Raw genomic sequence first — 17,500 nt, 5'->3', positions numbered from 1 at the left:
AAAGGGTTTCTAGTGGCCAGCCTGTCTCACCTGCGAGGGACCTCCTGATCTCCGTATTTGACAGACACAGTGTAAGGGCCGTCCTGAGCTGGGGTGTAGTTGACCGTATGTGTGCCGTCACCGTTGTTCTTCACAGCAACAGGCTCAGCAGAACCTATGGACAACAAATGACATTCAGATCAGTGTGTGTGTGTGTGTGTGTGTGTGTGTATGCAAATATGTAAGTGTGCTTATGTGTGTTTGTGTGAGCTTGTATGATTGTGTGTGTGTGTGTGTGCGTGTGTTTGTGTGAGCTTGTATGAGTGTGAGTGTGTGTGTGTGTGTGTGTGTGTGTGTGTGTGTGTGTGTGTGTGTTTCTCTCCTCTCACCTGATGGTCCTGTTAGCTGTACTTCCACCTTTGCCTTTCCAGCCTGGGTAGCGTCCACTGTAAAGGCCTGAGGTACGTGGGCTCTGACTCCATCCCCCAGCCCTGGACCTGAACACTTCACCTTACTAGGGTCCACCACATCCTTCACTGGCACCCGGAACGGACTGCCTGCAGGCACACAGACCGGAGACACCGTATGGTCAGTGTTTACAATGGGAGGACAGATGTACCATTATGATTCTGCTTCCGGGTCACCAACTCAATCCCCAAACAGAATGTTTCCCAATCAGACCTGGGATTCAAACCGGTGACCCTCTGATTGCTGGCCCACCTCTGTAACATCTAGGCTGTGTGTGTGTGTGGGTGTGTGTGTGTGTGTGTGTATGACACATTACCTGGAATGGGGTGTCCTCCGAAGTTGATGTTGACGTCGTACTCTCCAGGTGTGAAGGGAACGTACTCTACGCTGCAGCTGCCATCTTTGTTGTCTTTACAGGTCATCTTAGCCTCGGAGGCTCCCTCTATGGTCAGGCCCAGGCCTCCAGTACCAGCACCCCTAGAGAACACACACATCACCCACTTTAACGTTTAACATCACCCACTTTAACGTTTAAGACGTTTGACATCTGTTTACACCGCTTTCCAAGGAGAGGCGCTGTTATAAAGGCTTTCTTACTATTGGAGGAGTTCTTTAAGCAATAAGGCCCGAGGAGGTGTGGTATATGGCCAATATACCATGGCTAAGGTGGTATATTGTCCATATACCACGAACCACTGAGGTGCCTTATTGAGATTATAAACTGGTTACCGATGTAATTAGAGCAGTAAAAATACATGTTTTGTCATATCCGTGGTATAAGATATGATATACCACGGCTGTCAGCCAATCAGGATTCAGGGCTCGAACCACCCCGGTTTATAATTATTTTTCCATTTTTAGTAATTTAGCAGACGAATAACAATCAGTGCTTTAAAACTGAAGTAAAACAACAACAAATGAAGACGACGATCATGAGCACAAACAACAAGTACACCATTGAAATGTTTTTCCATTGGATATGTGAATGATAAGGGCTGCGGTCCCATTGAGTCGTATTATACCTGGTCTCGACGGTGAAGCAGTTGGCTTTGTTGATAAGTCCTCCCTCCAGGCCTGGCCCGTAGGCCCTGACCCGGGTGGGGTCACAGCCCTCCACCACAGACACCCTGAACGGACTCTTAGGGACCGCCACGTCATCGTACAACACCTCCAGCAGGTGCATACCTGGAACAGACCACAGAGAAGATTTCAGTATCTCTCATTGTCTGCTCTTTAGTATAGACAGATACACAGGATTTTGTATAATGGCCACGCAAGGCAATGAAGTTATATCTATCTAAGAAGATGAACCTTCCTTCCTAACATTCGTTCAGATGATGAATGAGACTTGGGGGTACGGTAACAGGATAATCATCTTGACTACACAACAAGAACACTTCTGTTGATCATTTGTTATACCATCACACCATTTACTTTACAGGACTCCCTCAGTGTATCTCTGATTCCCTGGGGCCAGTGCTGTAATTGACAGGGTCCGAGTCAGAGAACTTTGTATGCTATCTCTCTCTTTCGCTCTCTCTCTCTGCACTCTCTCTCTTTCTGCTCTCTGCTCTCTCTCTCTGCACTCGCTCTCTGCTCTCTCTCTTTCTGCTATCTCTCGCTCTGCTATCTTGCGCTCTCTCTCTCTGTGCACTCTCTCTTTCTGTTCTCTCCAATCACTCTGCTCTCTCTCTGCACTCTCTCTCTTTCTGCTCTCTGCACTCTCTCTCTTTCTGCTCTCTGCTCTCTCTGTTCTCTTTCTCTTCTCTCTCTTTCTCTGCTCTTTCTGCTCTCTCTCTTTCTCTACTCTCTCTCCCTGTGCCTCTCTCTTTCTCCCCTTCACTTAGACCACTTCTCCTCTGCCTCATTCAGTATTTATACCCTGTTCTCTCTTTCTCTAGTCTCAAAATGGATCCTCCAACACCTGTTGGGTTTGTCAACTAAAACCCTCTATTCCATCTTCAGCTACTTCCTCTAAGGTTTGTATAGCTACATTTCCCCTACTGGAGTGAAATGAGTTGGAATCCTTTCTCTCTCTGTTCTAGAATCCATTCACTAACATTATCAACAATGTTGAAATTTACTGGAATAAAATAACAACAAGGAGGCTAAAAGTTCAGGTCTTCCTCTTTTTTGGTTATTTCTTACCGTCCTCGAAGGCGGTATACTCCACTCTGTAGGTTCCGTCTCCCTTGTCTGTGATGTAGGCGTCTGTGTTGGCGCCTGAAGGGTTGATGATGCGTGCTTTCACGTGGTCCCCGCCAATCTTGGTCGTTTTACGGGCGTCCACGATGAAGTGGGTGGTGACCTCCTTGAGGACTCCTATAAACATGGATGACCGTAGGGAGAATGGTTAGCTACTGTAATTGTTAGCATGTAGTAGCCTTTGCAAGTGAATTATAGTAACCTTAGCTATAATGGTCTTGGCAATAGTAGCCTTTACCAGTAAGCTATAGTAACCTTAGCCTTAAGCTATAGTAACCTTATCCTTTAGCTATAGTAACCTTAGCCTTTAGCTATAGTAACCTTAGCCTTTAGCTATAGTAACCTTAGCCTTAAGCTATAGTAACCTTAGCCTTTAGCTATAGTAACCTTAGCCTTTAGCTATAGTAACCTTATCCTTTAGCTATAGTAACCTTAGCCTTAAGCTATAGAAACCTTTATCTATTGTAGCATTATGCTATAGCTATAGTAGTCTTTATCTATAGTAGCATTATGCTTTAACTATAGCTATAGTAGTCTTTATCTATAGTAGCATTATGCTTTAGCTATAGCTATAGTAGTCTTTATCTATAGTAGCATTATGCTATAGCTATAGCTATAGTAGTCTTTATCTGTAGTAGCATTATGCTATAGCTATAGTAGTCTTTATCTATAGTAGCATTATGCTATAGCTATAGTAGTCTTTATCTATAGTAGCATTATGCTTTAGCTATAGCTATAGTAGTCTTTATCTATAGTAGCATTATGCTATAGCTATAGTAGTCTTTATCTATAGTAGCATTATGCTTTAACTATAGCTATAGTAGTCTTTATCTATAGTAGCATTATGCTTTAGCTATAGCTATAGTAGTCTTTATCTATAGTAGCATTATGCTTTAGCTATAGCTATAGTAGTCTTTGATATAGACTACTGTAATATGCATCAACAGAAGAACCACTCCATTCTACTCCCTCCTCCTTACCTCTGGGCTCCACCCCTGGTCCATAGACCTGCACACCACTGGTGTCCACAGCCGGCTCCACCTGGATGACCGCGGGGAACTTGGGTACAACATGACCCCCGTACTTGATGGTAATGGTGTGTGTGCCGTGGAAGGGTGGGATGTAGGTGACAGAGAAGGTCCCATCTGCAGTCTTCTGGATGTGGACCTCGGCCTGAGCCCCAGACTCAGAGACGATCTCAATGGTGAGTTCAGCCTCTCCAGCACTGGTGCAGTCCACTGTGAAGTAGGCTGGTTCCCCTGCCTTGGCCTTCTCCAGGCCTGGCCCACTGGCTGTTACCTGTAGGGTTAGGTTTAGGGTTAGGTTTAGCTGTTAGGTTCAGGCTTAGGTTTATGTCCGGGTTTAGGTTCAGGTTTAGGTTTAAGTTAAGGTTTATTTGAACATCTTTGTACTCAGAAACACACGTAATTTGATGTCCTACAATACTTTAAGATATAAAGATATAAAGCATATGATGATCCTAAATACACGGGACAGTGTATCTGTAAATCATACACAACAAACAGGCCTATCAATAAATCAACAACTAGGCATATAGGAGGTGTACCTTGCTGGGGTCGAGACATGGCTTCACAGCTGCCTTGAAGGGAGACCCAGGGATGTGCTGCTCTCCAAACAGGATGTTGATGGCGTACTCTCCAGCCTCAGTGGGCAAGTAGAAAACTGAGCAGGTTCCGTCTCCGTTGTCCTGACACTCAATCTTAGCCTCGCACGGCCCCTCCACCGTCAGGCCCAGCCCACCAGCGCCCGCTCCTTTGGTGTCGATGGCGAATGGAGCTGGTTTACCCACAATGCCTCCCTTCAGGCCTGGGCCATAAGCGCGCACCTGAAGGAGAGAGGAATGTCAGAACCGATGGACTGCTACGCTTCAGTACAGCCGTCTGGTTACTGACGTTAGCATGTAGGCTCACATACTGCTTATGACTGTGTTATGCATGGGTTATGAAGTTCTTATGTAGGCATCCTTCAAATGAAGTGTAACCCACTTAAGCAAAAAGTGATAGTGATGATTGAAAAAATTGTAATTTTTTTTACCTTTGAAGGGTCGGCAGGCATCACTCCCTCCACTGCGAAGGGGGATCCAGGGACAGGGTTCCCATCGTAGCTGACGTCCACCTTGTAAGGCCCCTCCTCTGGGGGAATATACTTCACAGAGTGGGCGCCATTGGCCGCGTCTGACTCCAGCTTGCAGGGGATTGGTCGGCCGGAGGGTGAGGTCATCTTGACGGCTACCTCGCCCTGCCCACCAGCTCCCTTGGTGTTGATGGAGAACTCCTGGTCCTTGCCCACCTCTACTTCTATAAGACAACCGCCACACGGACACGTTTAAATCAACCGCCAACCATAAAACACGTTACAGCTGTCCAGTCTCAGACAAGGCAATCAAAAATGTACTCCTCTGTACATTTACACAGCACAATTTTGATTCACTATTTACAATTGACTCCTCCAGGCAGTCATTGATGAGAAGAGAAACAAAGCAGAGCTGAATACAAGTGGGCCCCTTCAACCAAAGCAGAGCTGAATACAAGTGGGCCCCTTCAACCAAAGCAGAGCTGAATACAAGTGGGCCCCTTCAACCAAAGCAGAGCTGAATACAAAGTGGGCAAAGCAGAGCTGAATACAAGAAGTGGGCCCCTTCAACCAAAGCAGAGCTGAATACAAGTGGGCCCCTTCAACCAAAGCAGAGCTGAATACAAGAAGTGGGCCCCTTCAACCAAAGCAGAGCTGAATACAAGAAGTGGGCCCCTTCAACCAAAGCAGAGCTGAATACAAGTGGGCCCCTTCAACCAAAGCAGAGCTGAATACAAGTGGGCCCCTTCAACCAAAGCAGAGTTGAATACAAGAAGTGGGCCCCTTCAACCTTACTTTATATTGTGTACAAAGTTGAGAACTTACTGGTGTCGAGTCCTGTCACCTTGACCTTTCCCAGATCTATAGGAGGAGCCACAGTAATATTGAAGGGGCTCTTGGGAATGGGGTCCCCTCCGTGGGTGACGGAGATGGTCATCTGGCCCTGTTGAACGGCCGTGTACTTGACGGTGTAGGAGTAGTCATGGTTGTCGATGATCTCAAAGTCCCTCACAGCTTCCCCCTTCAGGCCTGCTGCTGTGAACTGGACCTCAGGCTTGGCCTTGCCTGCTCCCTTGGTAAAGATGGTGAAGTGGGTTGGAGTACCCACCTCCACGCCTGTCTTGTTGAGTCCTGGGCCCTCAGCCCTCACTTTGCCCGCATCATGGGAAGGATCAACCTTAATTCTGAATGGACTGATGGGGATTTCCTGGAAAACAAATACGGGAATAGTTTTGTTGCTGTACACTTTTTTTTAACAAAAACTCAAACACCGATCTAACTTCCTGTGCCATTATTATAGCTGTGATGCTAAGCCACATAGTAACAGTAGCCCTTCGACTTGAAGGATTATGGGTAATGTAGTTTTACCTGCTCGGCGAACAGCACCATGATGGTGTATTTCCCAGCGCCGGGCGGAGTGTACTTGACAGTGAAGGTGTCATTGTCGTTCTTGATGATGTCAAAGTCGATGTCAGCCTCGGCTGGGCCCACCACTCCTGGAGCACACTTGATCCCAATGCTAATGTCTCCTGTGGGAGGTCAATGGATCAACTTTCATTTCATATCTATATATGAAGAAATCTCACAATACTGTAGCCGTAGCAGCCATACATTTCTGATCTTCTACAGCTGCAGGCACTAAAGTTAGGTTGGTATTAGCAAGAACAAGTGCAAGACAATGGTCAACTGCCTTCTCTATGGAAGAAATGGTTTTAATTGGGTTCTAACAGGGTGAAAAGGTTCTACCTGGAAACCCTACAGGGTTCTTCTACAGGAACAAGCTGAAGAACCTTTTGAGTAGTATTTCCTATTCAGACACACGTACCTTGTCCAGCCTCGGCACAGTCCACAGTGAAGTAGGTGGGCTCATTTGCCTTGAGTCCTGTCTTCTCCACTCCTGGACCATATACCTTGACCTTGGCTGGGTGGCAGCCCTCTCCAACAATCACCTATACACACAGACACAGTACTTGACACACGGCACTATGGTTGCTACCTAAAATAGTCTCACTAGTGGATTGGCTTAGTTTACGTAACTGCCTCGTCTGTCTGAGACCTGAAGACTCCCCGTCCCTGACCTAATAATGCCTTTTAACTCAGCAGGCTAATGAAGTCTGGTAATGCACAGGAGATCTGGGTTCCAACCCCAGTGGGTCGGTCCTACTCACCCTGAAGGGACTGTTGGGCACGTTGACGTCTCCCCAGGTGATGATGATGGTGTGTTTGATGGGCTTGGTGGGGACGTACACACACAGGAAGGTGCCGTCTCCTTTGTCAGTGATCTTAATGTCGATGGTGACACCTTCTGTATCCTGGGCGTAGATCTTGAGGTGGCCGTTGCCAGCCTCGCGGGCATCGATGGTGAACTCTGCCGGTTTGTTTACAATGACCCCAGTGGGCGCCAGACCTGGACCGAAAGCTTTCACCTGCAGAGGAGACATATTTTATTATGTATTTATATGTATGTGTTAGTTTATTTGTTTGTTTATGCGTTAGTTTGTTTGTTAGTTTGTATTTGTTTATGCGTTAGTTAGTTTGTTTATGTGTTTGTTTATGTGTTTGTTTATGTTTGTTTATGTGTTAGTTTGTGTTTTTGTGTGTGCACATCAGTGTGTTTTCGTGTTTTATAAAGACTACTACTCCTGTAAGGGCGGAGCTAGCTGGAGTGGTGGGTGGAGCTAACCTTTTCAGGGAAGCAGTCATTGGCTGCAGGCAGGATGTGGGCCATGAAGGGGCTGTCCTTGATGTCTTCGTCATCACAGATGACATGGACGGCGTAGTCACCTGGCTCAGTGGGCCAATAGCGGACATCGCAGGAGCCGTCACCCTTATCGTCACATTCTATCTTAGCCTGGGACGGACCCTCGATGGAGAAACCTAGAGAGAGGAGGGAGTATGAATAACTTTAGACTTTAGTCTCCTAACCAGTCAAGAGGCACCCAGTTAATGTCCCCTTGTTCACCTGTAAGAATACCAACTGAACTGGTGTCTTCAGAGAAGAAGCAGTGTACCTAATCCATTACTCTACTGGTTCAACTACATTACCCACAATGCCCCAGGGCCCTCATGCCCTGACTTACCCAGAGTTCCTACTTCGGTGCCGATGGCCTCGACCACGAAGTCAGCTGACTTGCCCACCTGGCCGGTCAGCAGCCCGGGGCCCCAAGCTCTCACCTTCTGAGGGCCAACCTCCTCACTCACCTCCACCTCGAAGGGACTGAGGGAGACACAGACACAACTTTTATTCAAGATAAAAACCGTAGTGTACACTTACATTTAGCAAATAGTCTTACCCTGATTCCAGATCAGTGCTAAGGTAAGTAAAAACTACCACAAATCCTAAGTAGTCTTCTATGAATTTGTCTGTGTTAAACTGAGTCAGGGTCTGTGTTAAACTGAGTTAGGGGCTGGTTGGTGGATAGTATAATGCTCACCTGCGTGGGATGAGTTGTCCTCCCCAGGTGATGTTAACTGTGTATTTACCAGTCTGGACAGGGAGATATTCACACTCATAGACACCATCACCAATATCCTTAACTTTCACTGGTGTCTCTGCTCCACCTGAGAGGAGAAGCACAGTATGATTAATAACAGGACCTTGTTGTAGTCTCTGATACAGCCTCTGATGCACATCACAAATCCATGACCCAATAAACTATAGAGGGAACAAACAAAGAGGAAGGCAAGGTATTACATTGAAAGATTAAAGAGAAGATCAGCAAGTTGTATGAAGAGAGTTCCCAGAGAGAGATGATTGAGGATAATAAAATAGTAAAGGAGAAAGGAGGAGAGAGAGAAAGAAGGAGAGAGAGAAGAGAGAAAGGAGGAGAGATAGGAGGAGAGAGAGAAAGAAGGAGAGGGAGAAGAGAGAAAGGAGAAGAGAGAGGGGAGGAGAGAGAGAAGAGGGAAAGGAGGAGAGAGAGAAAGAAGGAGAAAGGTAAGAGAGAAAGGAGGAGAGAGAGAAAGGAGGAGAGAAAGGAGGAGAGATAGGAGGAGAGAGAGAAAGGAGGAGAGGGAGAAGAGAGAAAGGAGGAAGAGAGAGGGGAGAGAGAGAGGGAAGGAGAGAGAGAAGAGAGAAAGGAGGAGAGAGAAAGGAGAAGAGAGAAAGGAGAGAGAAGAGGGAAAGGAGAAGAGAGAGGGGAGGAGAGAGAGAAGAGGGAAAGGAGGAGAGAGAGAAAGAAGGAGAAAGGTAAGAGAGAAAGGGAGGAGAGAGAGAAAGGAGGAGAGAAAGGAGGAGAGATAGGAGGAGAGAGAAAGGAGGAGAGAGAGAAGGAGAAAGAGAAGGAGAGAGAGGGGAGGAGAGAGAAAGGAGGAGTGTGGGAAGGAGAGAGAGAAGAGAGAAAGGAGGAGAGAGAGGGGAGGAGAGAGAAGAGGGAAATGAGGAGAGAGAGAGGAGGAGAGAGAAAGGAGGAGAGAGGGAAGGAGAGAGAGAAGAGAGAAAGGAGGAGAGAGAAAGGAGGGTGGGAAGGAGAGAGAGGAGAGAGAAAGGAGAGAGAGAGGGGAGGAGAGAGAAGAGGGAAATGAGGAGAGAGAGAGGAGGAGAGAGAAAGGAGGAGAGAGGGAAGGAGAGAGAGAAGAGAGAAAGGAAGAGAGAGAGGGGAGGAGAGATAGGAGGAGAGAGAAGAGGGAAATGAGGAGAGAGAGAGGAGGAGAGAGAAAGGAGGAGAGAGGGAAGGAGAGAGAGAAGAGAGAAAGGAAGAGAGAGAGGGGAGGAGAGAGGGGAGGAGAGAGAGAAGAGAGAAAGGAGGAGAGAGAAAGGAGGAGAGAGGGAAGGAGAGAGAGAAGAGAGAAAGGAGGAGAGAGAGGGGAGGAGAGAGGGGAGGAGAGAGAGAAGAGGGAAATGAGGAGAGAGAGAGGAGAGTGCTGACTCACTTGGTCCAGTCACGGAGACTTTGAGCTCTCCGCTGCCGGCTCCCTTGGTGAAGACCTTGAAGTCTGCCACCTCCTTCACCCTCACCCCCTTAGGCTGGAGGCCTCGGCCCGTGGCACGACACGCGTTGGCATTGATGGCTGGAGAGGGAGAGAGACGCATGGTTAAGGACAGTGGAACATAGACTGGCCTAACAGTATGGGACCTATTGATAGATTTGTACATTGTTACAACATTTGTAAAGTCTTTATTGTTTTGACATTTCTGTATGTGTAATGTTTACTGTTCATTTTTATTGTTTATTTCACTTTTGTATATTATCTACCTCACTTGCTTTGGCAATGTTAACACATGTTTCCCATGCGAATAAAGCCCCTTGAATTGAATTGAATAGATAGATAGATAGATAGATAGATAGATAGATAGATAGACAGACAGACAGACAGACAGACAGACAGACAGACAGACAGACAGACAGACAGACAGACAGACAGACAGACAGACGATAGATAGACAGACAGACAGACAGACAGACAGACAGACAGACAGACAGACAGACAGACAGACAGACAGACAGACAGACAGACAGACAGACAGACAGACAGACAGACAGACAGACAGACAGACAGACAGACAGACAGACAGACAGACAGACAGACAGACAGACAGACAGACAGACAGACGATAGATAGATAAATAGACAGACAGACAGACAGACAGACAGACAGACAGACAGACAGACAGACAGACAGACAGACAGACAGACAGACAGACAGACAGACAGACAGACAGACAGATAGATAGATAGATAGATAGATAGATAGATAGATAGATAGATAGATAGATAGATAGATAGATAGATAGATAGATAGATAGATAGATAGATAGATAGATAGATAGATAGATAGATAGATAGATAGATAGATAGATAGATAGATAGATAGATAGATAGATAGATAGATAGATAGATAGATAGGAACAGCACAGTGCTGATTGTAGGAGAGTCACGCCGTATAATACACACTCATGTAATGGTCGCAGCATAAAAACATGAATGGCGATTCCAGGCATCAACTGACAAAATGACATTTCACGGAAGCGCTGATTGCAGGCTTGGCTACGCTCATTAGTTTGAAGCAATCAAACCTATGAATGCTAACCCAAGATCAAGGAATCACAGCAAGCGATAAACATTTGACACTGCATTTTCGTAATGCAATCTGTGAAGCACTGTCTCACAAAGACTGAAATATCTTTCCTGGATAGTTTCTGACTACAACGTTCACTTTGCTACAAAATAGGGCTAGAAATATCAGTCTCCAACATCAAGCTGCCACAGGCGAGGCGGCAGGCGCCCAAGCAAGGCACTCAGATGGTATAGCATTGCCCCCGTCACAGGAAGCAAACAGGGCACCTGCAAGGCATAGGGCAAATGGCATGGAGTATAGTGCGCAGGGACGGTGGGGCACAGCTAGCATATCAGCGGGCAAAACGGGCGCAGGCGTCCACCTGGAGGGCCCATACTAACTTGGTCGACCCTTTTTGGCTTTGGGGGTAGGGACACCCCCTTTCTTGCCCGCTGGCTCCTTCCCCCCCCCGGGAGAGGTGAAGGAAGACTGGGGGATAATCTGGACTGGAGGAGGACCCACCATAGAGGGAGGAGCTACAAATCACAGACAGGATGTTCATTTAACTTTAACATAGTACACTAAACTGGTCTCGGTCGTCGTGACAACCTGTTAGTACCGCCGTGGGAACGAGATAGCTGTAGACTGTGGAACTAGAGAGTGACAGATCGACAACGGAACGACACAATTTTACAACAGTGATTTTTGTAGTGACAGTTGGTGATAGTTAGTGACAGTTGGTGATAGTTAGTGACAGTTGGTTAGCTCAGTGCTAACTCACCCTCTGCGATTTGAACTTTGAAGGGGCTCTTGGGGATCTCCTGACCCGCGAACAGGATGTGGATGGTGTGGGGGCCCTCCAACATGGGCCGGTAGGTGCAACGGAAAACACTGTCCCCTTTGTTTTCCAAAATCAGTTCCACTGTGTCTTTCTTCCCCTCAGGATCCACGACGACAACACTCACATCACCATTACCAGCACCTGTACAAGACAACAGGAAGACACCAATCAAAATGCTGTTGATCAACCATGTGATCAAAACAAGGAAACATGCATGGACATTGTTGTGGGTAAATGCATAGCCGCAGGAAGTTGTTTGGGGGTAAAAGAAATGTTGCCGGGGCTACAGATATCAGTCTGCTAATACAGGACTAGTAAAGGCCCTGTACACTACAACAGAAATATGTCAATAATTCAGGGGCTGCTGTAGCATCCTCAGTAAATGTTTGGATTCCTTCTAGTGTCTCCAGTTTTGTCCAGAAACGGATCTGATCAGTGTTACTGTGTTTCTTGTCCTTGTTGAAGATCCAACATGGAACATGGTTGACTTCCCGCTCCTTACCTGCGGTGTAGATGTCGAAATAGGTGGGTTTGTTGGCCACGTTGCCGGTAGGTTCCAGCCCTGGTCCTCTGGCCTGGACCTTGTTGGGATCGCCCATGGCCTTGGCAACGTTGACTGTGTAGGGACTCTTGTCAATGTCCTGCCCTGCAAACAGCACTTTTACCTGAGGGGGGAAAACGTTCAAATGTTCCTGTGAGTTTCCAATGCTCTTGTGGTACATTGTGACGATGAGATGTGTAGATTGTAAAATAAAGACAAGTTAAGTCGAAATCAAATCAAGAAAAAATAAGTAAAGTAATGTACAGTTTTACTAAAGTAACGTAAAGAATACATAACATAAATCTACACGGGATATTGATGGCAGCCATTTTTTTACCTTGTGTACACCCTCAACCTTGGGTACATAAGTGACAGTGTAGGTCCTGTTTTTGTCATTGTTAAAGACCACCGTAGCCTCCTCAGTGTGTCCCTCGGGATCGGTCACATAGACCAGCACCTCAGCCTGACCTGCCTGCAGAGTCTCCACTGTGAACACTGCTGGCTTCAGAACCATGTTTCCGTGGGAATCAATACCTACGGGAGGGAGTGGGAGATGGCGAGTTAAATATGTTTGAGTCTATGTGTATGTGTATGTGCCATGTTTCTGAAATCCTGGAGGGAAGTTTCCTTCCCTGCTTATTGCCTCCTGATTCCTGAGAATCATGCAACCGAGATTCCCGAGAATCATGCAACCGAGATTCCCGAGAATCATGCAACCGAGATTCCTGAGAATCATGCAACCGAGATTCCCGAGAATCATGCAACCGAGATTCCCGAGAATCATGCAAGAATCCGAGATTCCCGAGAATCATGCAACCGAGATTCCCGAGAATCATGCAACCGAGATTCGAGAATCTGAGAATCGAGAATGCAACCGAGATTCCTGAGAATCATGCAACCGAGATTCCCGAGAATCATGCAACCGAGATTCCTGAGAATCATGCAACCGAGATTCCCGAGAATCATGCAACCGAGATTCCCGAGAATCATGCAACCGAGATTCCCGAGAATCATGCAACCGAGATTCCTGAGAATCAGGCAACCGAGATTCCTGAGAATCATGCAACCGAGATTCCCGAGAATCATGCAACCGAGATTCCCGAGAATCATGCAACCGAGATTCCCGAGAATCATGGGGATTTTGGGAATGTTTCCGGAATTTCTCAACCCAAGTCCTGATTCAACTACACTGTTCATGGTTTCTATCTCAGTGAGCACCCACCAGGTCCGTATGCCTTGGCCTTGTTGGGGTACAGCTGAACGCCTTTAGGTTTGAGGGGAGCGCCAGGCTTCAGCTTAGCCTTGGGGAACTGGGACAGGTAGGTCATCACTGAGTGTTCATCCACATCCGGATCGACAATCTCCTCAGGGGCGATCACCTAGGCAACAAGCAGAGGGTGTAAGGTTAATACTGTACAACCACAATTGTCTAACTTGACTTAAACCCATTTGCTTCTTGGGGAACAGAGTTCATAGCACAACTGTTTTCAGACAGACAGGGAGACAGACAGACAGACAGACAGGGAGGGAAACAGACAGACAGGGAGGGAGACAGACCGACAGAGACAGGGAGACAGACCGACAGAGACAGGGAGACAGACAGACAGGGAGGGAGACAGACCGACAGGGAGGGAGGGAGGGAGGGAGGGAGGGAGGGAGGGAGGGAGGGAGGGAGGGAGGGAGGGAGGGAGGGAGGGAGGGAGACCCAGAGAGACAAGGAGACAGACCGACAGACAGACAGACCGACAGACAGACAGACCGACAGGGAGGGAGAGACAGGGAGACAGGGAGACAGACAGACAGGGAGACAGACATGTACTTATTTGTTCTGTATACCAATGTGAAGGCACATTGCCTAGATACTATTTATAATGTATTTATAATCTATTCTATATAATTGTCTCTCTCCTCTTCCTTCTCCCTCCTTCCCTCTGCCAGGTTGGTAGTATCAGTCTGGTGTAAAGCTGTCTGTCTATATTTAACCCTGGTACAGCAGGACTGCGGCCTCAGTAAGCCATGCAGTCAGGGGATTTAGCCCTGAGCCAAGCCCTCTCCCACACCTCATCTACAGCCCATGGTACAGCCCTCAGCCTGCAGAGAATTCAGCGCCCTGGGCCTGGGAATCCATGGCACACACTCTGCTCAATATTCACCGTAGGCTATGCCATGTCACTAATGGTCCTTCTTAACCCAGACTATGTACGCTGTGTCAGATAAACAAGTAGAGAAACACTCACACAAATAGTACAGCTCACAGATTCTGTTTCAGAAGAGAAACTAGCAAATCTACACCTTAGAGAAACTAACAAATCTACACCTTAGAGAATCTAGCAAATCTACACCTTAGAGAATCTAACAAATCTACACCTTAGAGAATCTAACAAATCTACACCTTAGAGAATCTAACAAATCTACACCTGAGAGAATCTAACAAATCTACACCTTAGAGAATCTAACAAATCTACACCTGAGATAATCTAGCAAATCTACACCTTAGAGAATCTAGCAAATCTACACCTTAGAGAATCTAACAAATCTACACCTGAGAGAATCTAGCAAATCTACACCTTAGATAATCTAGCAAATCTACACCTTAGAGAATCTAGCAAATCTACACCTTAGAGAATCTAACAAATCTACACCTGAGAGAATCTAGCAAATCTACACCTTAGATAATCTAGCAAATCTACACCTTAGAGAATCTAACAAATCTATACCATAGAGAATCTAACAAATCTACACCTTAGAGAATCTAACAAATCAACACCTGAGAGAATCTAGCAAATCTACACCTTAGATAATCTAGCAAATCTACACCTTAGAGAATATAACAAATCTATACCATAGAGAATCTAACAAATCTACACCTTAGAGAATCTAACAAATATACACCTGAGAGAATCTAGCAAATCTACACCTTAGAGAAACTAACAAATCTACACCTTAGAGAATCTAACAAATCTACACCTGAGAGAATCTAGCAAATCTACACCTGAGAGAATCTAGCAAATCTACACCTTAGAGAATCTAGCAAATCTACACCTTAGAGAATCTAACAAATCTACACCTTAGAGAATCTAACAAATCTACACCTTAGAGAATCTAACAAATCTACACCTTAGAGAATCTAACAAATATACACCTTATCATCTTAGTATTGAATGTGCATCTAAACACTCCAACAAACACATCATTTACAAACACATCTTGTTAAAGTGTTCACTGAATAACAAACCAAAAGTAAATACATTGTAGTATAAAGACCCATTGCTTCTCAGTGGATATTATCCCCAACCTCATTCACTGGCTCCACTACGTGTGGCTTCATGGGGCTTTCCCTGGAACTGTCACCACAGAGTATTGTGTCTTACCTGGGGCACGCCCAGCCAGTCGTCAGCCTGCTGCATGGCCTCTCTGGCATTCTCCACAGGGTGGTTAGGGTCCCAGGCCTTCCAGTCGGGGCACAGACCTACAGGGAGAGACAGAGGGAAGAGACAGGAGAGAGGGAGAGGGGGAAGAGACAGGAGAGAGGGAGAGGGGGAAGAGGGGAGAAGAGACAGGAGAGGGAAGAGGAGAGGGGAAAGAGACAGGGGAGAGGGAGAGGGGGAGAGACAGGAAAGAGGGAAGAGACAGAGGGAAGAGACAGGAGGGGAGAGGGAGAAGGGGAAGAGACAGGAGAGAGGGAGAGGGGGAAGAGACAGGGGAGAGGGAGAAGGGGAAGAGACAGGAGAGAGGGAAGAGACAGGAGAGAGGGAGAAGGGGAAGAGAAGGGGAAGAGACAGGGGAGAGGGAAGAGACAGGGGAGAGGGAGAGAGGGAAGAGACAGAGAGAGAGGGAGAGAGGGGAAGAGACAGGGGAGAGGGATAGAGGGAAGAGACAGGAGAGAGGGAGAAGGGGAAGAGACAGGAGAGAGGGAGAGGGGGAAGAGACAGGGGAGAGGGAGAGAGGGAAGAGACAGGAGAGAGGGAGAAGGGGAAGAGACAGGAGAGAGGGAGAGGGGGAAGAGACAGGGAGAGGGAGAGAGGGAAGAGACAGGAGAGAGGGAGAAGGGGAAGAGACAGGAGAGAGGGAAGAGACAGGAGAGAGGGAGAAGGGGAAGAGACAGGGGAGAGGGAAGAGACAGGGAGAGAGGGAGAGAGGGAAGAGAAGAGACAGGGAGAGGGGGAAGAGACAGGGGAGAGGGAGAGGGGAAGAGACAGGGGAGAGAGGGAGAAGGGGAAGAGACAGGAGAGAGGGAGAAGGGGAAGAGACAGGGGAGAGGGAGAGAGGGAAGAGACAGGGGAGAGGGAGAGAGGGAAGAGACAGGAGAGAGGGAGAGGGGGGGAAGTATGGAAAGATAGGGGTTTTAGAATGGGATTGGGGTTACGACTGTGCAGAAATATAACAGTGTCCCATCTGGTCACAGAAACAACTTCATCACCATTACCCTACTATTAACTACTACTACTACTACTATTAACTACTACTACTACTATTAACTACTACTACTACTACTACTACTACTATTAACTACTACTACTACTATTAACTACTACTACTACTACTAATACTACTACTAATACTACTACTAGTATTAACTACTACTACTATTAACTACTACTACTACTATTAACTACTACTACTACTACTACTATTAACTACTACTACTACTACTACTATTAACTACTACTACTACTACTACTACTACTACTACTATTAACTACTACTACTAACTACTACTACTACTATTAACTACTACTACTACTACTAACTACTACTACTACTACTACTTCTACTACAACTACTACTATTACTACTACTACTACTATTAACTACTACTACTATTAACTACTACTACTATTACTACTACTACTACTACTACTATTAACTACTACTACTATTAAGTACTACTACTATTACTAACTGATACTACTACTACTACTACTATTAACTACTACTACTATTAACTACTACTAACTGCTACTACTACTATTAACTACTATTAACTACTACTACTACTATTAACTACTACTACTACTATTAACTACTACTACTACTAACTGCTACTACTACTATTAACTACAATTAACTACTACTACTACTATTAACTACTACTACTACTATTAACTACAACTATTACTACTAACTGCTACTATTAACTACTACTACTACTATTAACTACTACTACTACTACTACTACTACTATTAACTACTACTACTACTACTACTACTACTACTACTACTATTAACTACTACTACTACTACTACTACTATTAACTACTACTACTACTACTACTATTAACTACTACTACTACTACTACTATTAACTACTACTACTACTACTATTAACTACTACTACTACTGCTGCTACTATTAACTACTACTATTACTACTAT

General features: G+C 46.0%; 1 protein-coding gene across 1 annotated transcript in view; it reads right to left on the bottom strand.

Moving 5' to 3' along the window:
• LOC112219043 (filamin-C-like) overlaps window positions 1-17,500 on the bottom strand; it is a 43,415-nt gene that overhangs the window by 16,554 nt on the left and 9,361 nt on the right. The window contains exons 3-23 of the mRNA XM_042301844.1: window positions 15,497-15,594; window positions 13,348-13,504; window positions 12,463-12,659; window positions 12,087-12,249; window positions 11,525-11,725; window positions 9,619-9,756; window positions 8,181-8,307; window positions 7,827-7,963; window positions 7,430-7,623; window positions 6,915-7,172; window positions 6,572-6,695; window positions 6,115-6,275; window positions 5,572-5,953; window positions 4,708-4,970; window positions 4,220-4,498; window positions 3,633-3,951; window positions 2,596-2,769; window positions 1,470-1,632; window positions 764-924; window positions 369-536; window positions 31-154 (exon numbers count right to left, since the gene is read on the bottom strand). Coding sequence (XP_042157778.1) covers window positions 31-154; window positions 369-536; window positions 764-924; window positions 1,470-1,632; window positions 2,596-2,769; window positions 3,633-3,951; window positions 4,220-4,498; window positions 4,708-4,970; window positions 5,572-5,953; window positions 6,115-6,275; window positions 6,572-6,695; window positions 6,915-7,172; window positions 7,430-7,623; window positions 7,827-7,963; window positions 8,181-8,307; window positions 9,619-9,756; window positions 11,525-11,725; window positions 12,087-12,249; window positions 12,463-12,659; window positions 13,348-13,504; window positions 15,497-15,594 — 3,988 coding nt within the window. The remainder of the gene's footprint in view (window positions 1-30; window positions 155-368; window positions 537-763; window positions 925-1,469; window positions 1,633-2,595; window positions 2,770-3,632; window positions 3,952-4,219; window positions 4,499-4,707; window positions 4,971-5,571; window positions 5,954-6,114; window positions 6,276-6,571; window positions 6,696-6,914; window positions 7,173-7,429; window positions 7,624-7,826; window positions 7,964-8,180; window positions 8,308-9,618; window positions 9,757-11,524; window positions 11,726-12,086; window positions 12,250-12,462; window positions 12,660-13,347; window positions 13,505-15,496; window positions 15,595-17,500) is intronic.

Source organism: Oncorhynchus tshawytscha, linkage group LG19, assembly GCF_018296145.1.
Source record: "Oncorhynchus tshawytscha isolate Ot180627B linkage group LG19, Otsh_v2.0, whole genome shotgun sequence".
NCBI classification, from domain to species: domain Eukaryota; kingdom Metazoa; phylum Chordata; class Actinopteri; order Salmoniformes; family Salmonidae; genus Oncorhynchus; species Oncorhynchus tshawytscha.
The sequence above is the reverse complement of the archived record's forward strand: the minus strand, read 5'-3'. Positions and strand labels throughout refer to the sequence as shown.